We start from the raw sequence: 10,110 nt of genomic DNA, 5'->3' as shown, positions 1-10,110 counted from the left end.
AGAGAGAGAGAGAGAGAGAGAGAGAGAGAGAGAGAGAGAGAGAGAGAGAGAGAGAGAGTAAAAGAGAAATAAAATGATATATTTTTATGTATTTTTACAATTAGAATTTTTTTATTGCATGGTTTTTGACGACCAAAGACGCGGCGTTCAATCGCAGCTTTATATTTATAATATATATATTGAACAAATATATTATCTATACGGACATAAAATGCACACTCAAGTGAGCAACAGAATTTTTCGATTTTTATTTTGATAATAATAATCAAGTATCCACGCGGAAAAAAGCGTGTGTTGTTCGAGTAAAAAAAATGAGGGCATTGTTCTCAGGGATATAATAAAATGTTCTGACCCTAACAGCTAAGAATAAACATGGGCAGATCCTCGAGAAAGGGAGATGCTTCTAAAGAAAAATAAGGGGAAAAAACGACGGCGAAATATTTCAAATGAATGTTCGTAGTATTTACAGTAATGTCGAGTTGCATTGAAATGCAGCGTCGACACGCAATCCCTGCGCAATCAGTATTGTTTCACAATATTGCGCAATAATATATTGATTAATGTTTATATTGATATCAATGTTACATCTACAGTCAGTATTATATATAATATTATTGCACACTTTCTTCATATTGTGTAATAATACATTAAGCACTTAATATCCGTACGGATATTAATATTATATATTAGTATATAACATATTGTATCAATAATATTGATCGTGTATGGATTTCTTTTTTTATTCTTTGGCTCTGGGAACATGAACATGATGCATATATAAATCTCTTCTTATTCAATATATTATTTGCATATGTACAGATTGATTTACGATATTGAATGAATGAAGAAACATTCAAATTGCGTTAAAAGTATAAGTTATAACGTTATAAATAGAGGCTATGAAACCGATGTAATTTCATGAAGAGTTCAATTTTTGACACTATGAACGCATACTTAGAGATTTCTTTTACCTGTCTGTTCGTGTAAAACACGACTAGCAAGAGTTTCCAATTTTATTTACAATTGAAATTGAGCTCATTAAAATCTTAACGGTTTCTTGATCATTATTTAATGAAATTGTCAATTAATTCGACATTTTCTATGAATCGCATTGAACATGTACGTGTCTAACATGTATTCATGCAGAGACATGAGAGAAAAGTTCTCTTACCTGTTGTAGTAGTAGAATTTGTAAATGCTTAAGGAGGATTTGTATGAATTGATATTACGGTTCGCACCGTTCTACATAAAATACATGCAACACGCCATTAAAACATCAATGGCAAATAACTAATCGATCGTTTTCCAAAATGATTTGGCCTATGCATTTGGCTTATTCACGAAGAGCTTCTTTCGTCCATAATGAAAAAAAAAAGATTCAAAAATGGAAATACGACGTTGCGAGTGCTAGGAGTGGTGCCGAGAACTGTATTGTGTTGTCACTAATATTACTAAGATTATATGACGTATGATAATCTTAGCAATAACGTGTACACATGCGTATAGTACAGATATATATTATTTGTATATAATGAGTGCTTTCCAAATATACAAACCAAAGATACAACGATTCTGTGCCTACGTTCATCCTCCTTTGTCTACAATCGATCACTTTCGATACTGTTCTATACGATCAACATGATCACGCATTGTAGAAATATTTTATATAATACAATTTATACATAGGAAATATACAGTGGTCAAGGATTAGTGACGACGAAGAGGAGATCCGCCGCCGGATCCTCGCTAAAATACGCCGCGGAGTTAAATGTCGTCGTCCCCGTGGAATCTACTGTCGTCTGCAAATAAAATATTCGGTTACGTTCTCTCTATCACAACTTTTATCACTTTGGAAGAAATAGACTATCTGATTTCTTTTTTCAACGAGATTCTATCATAGACGTTTATATTGATTTTTCACAATTGCAAGTACTCTCGCGTAAAGATATTACCAAACATGTTTATATTTGTTAATAAATCTTTTCATCATTGCGTTATCTCAGTGTTGTTTGTAAAAGAATCAAATCGTTTAATCGAGACAAAGCGAACGCGTTTTTAATTGTAAGAGTCAATCGGTTCCGGACGATTGGCTCCTCAAGATCCTGCTAAGATGCAAGGCATTGATTCACCTCAGATGGATCCACGCGATACGGGGAACTTTCCGTCGTCGGATGCTGATACTGCGCCGATTGCACATGCTGCGTGCATTGTTGCTGCATCAGCATTTGTTGCTGCTCCTGTTGCTGTTTCCATTCCTCATATTTTCTCATCGCGAGTATCAAATCGCGATTCTCGTCTGCCAAACCAACATTTTGCGTCACATTCTTCGTCAACTTGCTGTACTCTTCCTCGTTTGGCGCCACTGATTGTTGCTGTTGCTGCTCCTGCTGTTGCTGCTGTCGTTCGTCCATCTTTTCGGTCAAAGAATTTGCCGAGTAGCAAATGTCAAAGAAATTCTGAGCTGTTGGTTGCACCGCGACTGGACTGGACACGCTGGGTGCCGGTTGGCTAACTAGAGTGATTACTTGCTGCGTTTCCTTACCCTCGGTATTGTACATCAATGTCGGTAATGGAACTGGAACTGGAACTCCACCAGATTGCACAGAATTTAGAATGTCCAATGGCTGCGTCACGGACTTCACATTTACGTTATTCTCATTAGAGCACTCGATATCGGGCGAAGAGGGAATATTTTCTGGTTGCGGCGCTATAGGTCCCGGAAAAGACAAAGGCTGCTGTTGGCCAACCAAGCTAATAACTTGCGGCTGTGGTGATTGCTGCTGTGGCAGTTGCGGAGGCGGCAGAACCGCAACAGGCGGTTCGGGAAAGAGCTCCGCTTTCAGGTTCGGCAAAAACGCGTCGATCGCCCTCCACGTGGGCGCCCAGAGATTGGAACTCGGCGCTAGAACATTGGCCGACGACATCACTAGCAGCATGTTCTTCAGCGATTCAGGAATCGCTTCGAACAACAGCTCGCTGTTATCAGCGTGCATGTATGCGCGCAGAAGCTCCAGCACTGTTAACCAAAGCGGCAGGAAACCAGGTAGAGTTAACAGTGGAGTCAGATGATGAAGAAATACCTTGGAGAGTAACATTGCGGCCCTGACTCTTGTTTCTTCGACGCCGATAGGATCGTTGGACGCGATCGGACCCAATAATTGCGCCAACAACGGGAACAATACTTCCTCCAAACATTGCGACCACTCTATCGCGGACAGCTGTGCCAAATCATGCGCCAGCAAGGTGCTTTGAAGATACGTAATCGCTGCCGTGCGTACTGGTCGACGAGCGTCGCAACAGAGTCGTGCGATACCTTGCAGTAGCGGTCGCCAGGCTTGCGGCCACAGAGATATACCATCGTCAATGCTACCTTCTTCTGCCCACCATCGGAATACCTGTGCGATTCTCGTGTGTAGCGTGTGCATCAAGTCCAGGAGTTGCACCGGGCTCTGTTGATAACCAGCCGATTCCTCCGCGGAGTTGCATACTTTGTTTCGTTTGCCCGCGCATTGCAGCACCGCCTCGGCAAATGTTCTAACGCAGTTGACGCACAGATCAAAATTGAAGGGCGTTACATGCGCCATGTCGCGCACTAGGAAGTTCAGACTTTCGCAGCATTTGACGAACGCCGCCGAGTCGTGCGACTGTAGATCGCGCGCTAGCACTATCGTATCAGCGGCTACTGGAAGCGGTGCCTCGGTACCAGTTGGCGACACTAATACCCATTCCGGCACGGGACTGATGGGTCTGGGATCCAAGACTGATGTCCGAGCGTTCGCAGTTTCATCTAGAACCGTGTTGGATCGCTTGGGTGCCAATGCGCCGGCACCCGCGCACTCCAGCAGGCTAAATACTACCTTCCAATCTTCCGCACTATGAATGTTTGCAGCGCCCGTTTTCAGTAGCTCGAACAGACCGTAGGCGATTTGCCGAGCTAACGGCGCGGTCGTTGCGGACGGTAAATGGGTCAGAGGTAGTAGAGGTGATAGACACGCAAACTCTTCTCCGCGTAAAAGCCTGATAGCCAATCTCAACATGCCTACAGCTACTCGTTCGAGCAAATAAGGATGGTTCTCACGCGCCGCCACCGTTAACAAACGGTCCAAGTGACTCTGAACCACAGGCCAGATGCACGTTACTCTGTCACGATTCTGTATAGTTACTTCTAGCAACAGCTCCAGTAGAAAGATAGATATATCTTCGTCGTTAGGATTAGCCGACACCAAAGCACCAACAAGAGAATTGAGCGATTCACTCTGCAAATGATAAAGGTTGTTAAAAAATATATAAGGCCATAGCTCAATAATTACATATCATCGATTTACCTGAAAGAATTTACTTTCCTCTATAATTTCTTTAAGATAACAATTGGCAATGAACTCTACGGCCTTTTTTCTCGCGGTTGCTTCAGCGGGATGAGGCAGACGTGATGTGTCCATAGCGATGTAGGAATAAAAGGTGGAAAGTATTCCTTGATCACCAGGGGAAGCTTTAGGCGTGGTCGGTTCCCGGAGTAGAGATATTTTGCCGGACGGATCAATGAAGTCTTCCGCCTCCGTAAGATTCTTTGGCAATAATCTTGCCTCGTAGAGCGATTGCAAACAATCGATGATGTTCTTCCAAGACGCTCTCAGGGCATCCCCGTGTAAATGTGTGATCTTGAAAAGAGTGCGAGCTGCCATTTGGGACTTTGGGCTTCCACCGAGATGTAAAACTACTTGCTCGGATTTCCCGCCGATTATCAAACCCGTGAACTTACAGAGACTGACTATAAGCGTATCCAAATCATTGCACATACTGTGGTAAGCGCTGATTGCCGCGCAACTGAAAAAAGAGAAAATAAATTGTAGCTAATACAAGAATAAATTTATAATAGGTAGCAACAGAATAAACAAACCTAAGGAATGTTTGAGCAACTTTGCGTTGCAACGATCTGTCCGGTGCTTTATCGTATGCTCGACAAAGAGCACTTACAATGGGAGCCCACGCATGTTCGGCTAGGTCTTTATCGATAAATTCACCAGAATTGCCTACTTTCAAGTACATACTTTCAGGTCCAGAGCCTCTTCTTAATAAAACCTTCCATAAATAATTTTCCTTAACTAGCCCAGTTTGTTCGGCTGGCATCACGATTTCTTCCCCTCTGCACAAATAACAGTTAAACAATATTTAGAATTGGAATATTCGCACTAGATCTAATTTAAATATTTATAGCGCTTACTTAATTGAAGTATATATTTCATCGAGCATATCTTGATCAAAATCGGTATCGCCATTAACCTTCTTCAAATTTCTTTTAAATTCATCAGCAGTCATAGGATTATTTTGCCTCTTTACGTTATAATTATGTTGATCGACATTTAACATGATGACTGCATAAGCTAACGTAAAGGCGGCATCAGCCGAAGCAAAAGGTCTACCATTGCTATCCTAAACACAACAATTTGTTATTCTATCTTCATGCTTGCGTTATTTCTAAAAAATATTAGAATATATATACGCACATGCCAATGTTCGGCAAATTTCTCAAGTAGAAGAGATATAAGGGGAGCTTCCCCAGGTAACCTGAAGGATTCCAAGTAAAGTCGCAAAGCTTGATCAATTCGAGTATTTCTTAGGTCAAAATTATGCACAAAATAATTGAGAATGTTCTTGTTTTCTTTCTTGCTAATGTATTCACCGATTGCTTTCTTATCTAAACCAGGATTCTCTCTTAGAAGTTTAGCGATTTTTTCTGGATCTGAGTGACCTGGAGTACCGCCCAGCAAACCGTGCTCCGTAAGTTTCGCGATACCCTCTCGTGGATTTTCATTGAACTTTTCTGTGCCAAGAGCCAACCACTGAAAATGACAAGGAGAGATTGATTCATTGTAGTTATATAAGAAATAAGTAGAAAATAAATACCTACTCGCTTATTCGCTTTTATAGCAAGCAAATCTTCACGCGTGGGCAGATTTGATGACGCCTCATGACGCGATGGTTTGCACAATTCCTTGCAGCCTTTGCAACGAATCTCCATGCCGACGATCAGCATCATTATGGCATCCAAGGAAATCAATTGCATGGTATACATACCAGTAGTCATTGGTAGAGAAACATTCTAAGAGCAAATTTTAAAGATAGATTTTATATCTTAATAATTTTATTAGATATCAATTTAATATTAATATACGAAGAAAGAAATGTACCTTAGAAAACATTTTCATGAGTTCCTCGTACAAGTTCGTAGAATAAAGTCCGCAGTCGTAATTTAAATATAATTCAGCGGGCAAACCAGGTATTCTCCACAATCTTACTATAGCCTCTGTAAAGTATGGAAATAAAATTTATGTATATATATATACACAATATATATATATATTGCACAATTGCTATGAAATAAAGACGTACCAAGCGATAATTCTCGTTGTTCGTATGATATTCTATTAGATTCAGAAACAACTATTTCCATTAATTTAATTAAATAATGTTCCAGTTGGAATTTTAAATGTTCTCTTTGCGATTCAAATAGCAAGAATGATACTTGAAGATTTACAGCGAGGATCGACAATCTGTCTGTTCCTAGTAGCTGATACATAAATACGATATTCATCATATTTAACTATTTCTTTATTAATGAACGACGTTAAGTATAATTAATTAATTGCATTCGCTTACCAAGATTAGATTCCTACACAAGTCGTCCTTTGCGAGAGCAAGTAAAGACGAAAAATTAGATAGAGCGTCGGCGGCGATTTCCAACGCTACTTGCAATAAGCTAAGACCTAGATGGGTTATAATTTCATTGTTCTGCTTGTCGAGGGGACTGCATAGAGAAATGAGAAATCTGAACAATTCACGAACGCATAACGCGCCGTATGGCGCCCGCTGTTGCAACGGAATAAATCGGACACCCTGACTATTCACATACTCCTCGATTTGTTCAGACTCTTTCATTTTAGACGCTCTAGACAGATTTTCGTCTATCGATAAATCTTCCACGCTACCAGTTGGAGATTGTGCTAAATCGATACTTTTTTCTTCGTCACCTACATAATTATCCAAAAAATAAAATAGAAATTATTAAGATTTATTTTAAAATAGCGAAAAGAACAAATACCTTGATTTTCTGAAATAGATTGCTTGATGGAAGATTCGGATTCATCCGTAATTTTTTGATCAGCCGCATCTTCCTTCTCTACACTATTACTTTCTGTTAAAGCTGCAACTTTATTCTCCACATTGATATTTTCAGATGCGTTATTCACCTCGACAGTTTCTATTTCATTTTTAACATCTTTATTGCTTTCGTCTTTATCAATTTCCTGTTTCTTATTAGTTTCCTGATTATCCACTGCTTTGATGCAGTCATTTCCATCTTTAATATTATCTTTGTTAATATTATTCTTGCTTTCACTTTTCTCGTCCTCGTTTTTATCGATACTTCCATGATTCAACGATCCCTGCATGTCAACGATATTGCCAACTGGTGAAACGGGTGTGGTAGCCAAGTGACCAGTTCGTATTTTGTCAATTGAACTTGAAATCATCGGCTCCTTCTCGTCGATGTCATCCGTGGTAGACTTGGATTTTTGCTTCGTATAACTTTTGTGTTTTCTATTCTTGCCACGAGTATTCTCTATGCTATTTGTTCTCATTTTCTATTAGAAATAATGTTGTCTCATGTATGTTTGTTTTTTACAAATAGTTTTTTTTATAAATCACATATTATAAAACTTACTTTCATATTCGGCAAGACTCTGGTATCGTCAACAAATTGAGGTAATCTCGTAAACAAATGTTGAACCATGTCCTTCAGGCAATTTTCCGCCGTTTTTCTAAGTATTTCTATAAAGATATATCATTATGATACACTCGCAATTTATCACAGCAAAAATATGAAAGTACAACTCACCACTAAGACGCGTTTCGAAACATATCCTAAAGCAACTCAGCATAATTTCGCATACACTTTCATTGGAGAGATGATCACCAGCAGACGATAGCATGAGGGCTCTCAGAACTTGCAGAACTCTCATAAGGACTACTCCATCACCAGACGCGTCGGCACCTACAAACCTCGCGTGTGTAACAGCATCCGCTATGGTTTCTACGCAAGTTGCTATGGCAGGATGATTAGAATCTAAAAAGCAACATATTATGTTTTATAAGATAAAAATAATAATTTTTATTGTTACAATAATTGAGACTGACCAATGAGACCATAAGAAATTATCTTATTAACAGCCGAGAGCGCTAGACTAGTCACAGGTCCAGTAGTTTCTTCAGATCTTATGATTTCCAGAAACGGAGTGAGAAAAACTGCGGGTTCTAATTGGGATAAATCTCTGTGTTCGTTTAATACTTCTTTCAAAGTACTCAAGCCTTTCATGAGAGTATCCTGATCGTCATCCTGGAAATTAAATTAAACAGTCAAAAGATAAATCTTTTCAAGCTCTTTCGTGACAGTTATCTCCATCTGTCATATCAAATTACAGCTAGAGAGGATTGTAATAGTAAATTTATTTATACAAATTTAAAGTGTCTATTTATACAAACTTAAAATGTCATCAGATAAATCTCTACAACCTGTTTGATTTTATTAGGAACAATAACAAGTGTATCCTAATAATAGTCCTAATAATAGTCTGAATCGTTGAACAGTTGGCAAAGGAGATAAGAAAGAGTTTCTACCTGGTGAGAGTGCGACGACCATCGGGCACCTCGTCGCATTGCCGTCACCAGGAGGCACACCTCATCCTCGACGACGTACAAGCCGCCCCTACAGGGGCCTCCGGGCCTCGTGATTCTACTCATTCTTGCGTGATTCCGTTGCTACGCCATAACAGGATTCCGAAAGATCGTACAACACGGCTGAACAAATTCAATCACTGGACGTCAAGGAAAATCCGTCACGTCAACTACCGTACAGCCACTTCCCTGCACTTCCCACACGTCCCCGCACCGCCGCAAACTTCTAACTTCCAACGCGATAATCATCGACTTTACCGTCAACCGCTATCGATTCACGAATCTCGCAGTTAAAGCACCGACGTTCGATTAGTCGATAGCGTGTTACACTGCCAACGTCAAATAATGTGAGACGCGAGTGCCGTCGTTTATATATAAATATATATTTTTTTTGCAAGCCCATATTTTTGAGATAGTTTTATGCCGTGGCGAAAATAAAAATTAGAGCAAGTCGATGTAAGAGGAGAATAACAAATCGTAAATAAAGTTTTTATATATGTACAAGACGAAAATTAAGACAACAAAACGTAAAAAAGCTGTAAACACCTTTTCTTATGTTCACACTTAATTGTTATACTCTCCTCTCATATTCGATTTGATGCAACAAACTTTATTAATACTTAAATATTCGCAAGCAAATTAAAATTTTAAGTTTACGAATTATAAAAGTTTTTCGAAAATTGACAGGAAATTCCAGAAATTGCAATTTCAGAAATTCAATCCTGCCTTATTTCAAATATTTTTAGGATGACTTCAATCACAAACTCCGACTAATAATATATTTTATCAATGATTAATTTATCATTATGTTATAAGTAAAATTTTTTTGTCAAGTAAAACGCTATATATTTTATGTCATTTTAAATTACTAGAAAATAACACTATTTGCTTAATTTTATTATGCTAATTTTTGCTCGTTTATTATAGTCATAATTGTCCTTACATTGTTTTGCAACTATAAGTTAAAATATTACTTAAAAAATTATTTTGTTAAGAATTCACAAAACCCATCAAACCCAGCAAACGAGAATGGATTAAAATGGATTAAAATTTTGTTCTATCCGAATGCGTATTTTAAATAATGAAAACTTTTTTTTGGATTTAATTGGATTCAATTGGATTCAATTAGATTCAATTGGATGCAATTGGATTGAAAAACTGCATTTTCTATTCAAAATTTAAGCAGTATTCACAATGCACAGAAAAATCTAATATTATTTTTAGATTGAAAGACATAGAGATATGCTCCATGCAATTTCTATAAATAAATAAAAATGCATTCAAGATTGAAAAGCATTTATTTTAACATTCGTGAATCAATATATTTCTGAAAATCTAAACCCAATTCGATTCATTCTCGTTTGCTGGAAAAGTATATCA

The 10,110-nt window shown here is 38.4% G+C and overlaps 1 protein-coding gene across 1 annotated transcript; it reads right to left on the bottom strand.

Moving 5' to 3' along the window:
- Positions 1-717: 717 nt before the first annotated feature.
- LOC108753608 (Golgi-specific brefeldin A-resistance guanine nucleotide exchange factor 1) lies at positions 718-8,983 on the bottom strand. Its single transcript, XM_018495358.1, has 15 exons — positions 8,674-8,983; positions 8,194-8,392; positions 7,895-8,122; positions 7,721-7,827; positions 7,100-7,640; positions 6,658-7,028; positions 6,391-6,568; positions 6,189-6,304; positions 5,909-6,100; positions 5,505-5,840; positions 5,222-5,430; positions 4,898-5,143; positions 4,326-4,824; positions 2,130-4,256; positions 718-1,799 (listed from the first exon to the last, which is right to left on the bottom strand). The coding sequence occupies exons 1-15, from the start codon at positions 8,794-8,796 to the stop codon at positions 1,701-1,703; spliced, it is 5,571 nt and encodes a 1,856-aa protein (XP_018350860.1). The 5' UTR covers positions 8,797-8,983; the 3' UTR covers positions 718-1,700.
- Between the last annotated feature and the right edge of the window lie 1,127 nt (positions 8,984-10,110).

Source organism: Trachymyrmex septentrionalis, unplaced genomic scaffold, assembly GCF_001594115.1.
Source record: "Trachymyrmex septentrionalis isolate Tsep2-gDNA-1 unplaced genomic scaffold, Tsep1.0 scaffold7, whole genome shotgun sequence".
Classification (NCBI taxonomy): Eukaryota; Metazoa; Arthropoda; class Insecta; order Hymenoptera; family Formicidae; genus Trachymyrmex; species Trachymyrmex septentrionalis.
The sequence above is the reverse complement of the archived record's forward strand: the minus strand, read 5'-3'. Positions and strand labels throughout refer to the sequence as shown.

Bases quoted from the DNA above. Each gene is read 5' to 3' on its own strand.
- LOC108753608 (XM_018495358.1), bottom strand. From the start codon at position 8,796: ATGAGTAGAATCACGAGGCCCGGAGGCCCCTGTAGGGGCGGCTTGTAC. The intron at 5,841-5,908 runs GTAGGTATTTAT...TGTCATTTTCAG, and splicing joins CTATAAAAGCGAATAAGCGA to TGGTTGGCTCTTGGCACAGA. The intron at 4,257-4,325 runs GTAAATCGATGA...TATCATTTGCAG, and splicing joins AGGAAAGTAAATTCTTTCAG to AGTGAATCGCTCAATTCTCT.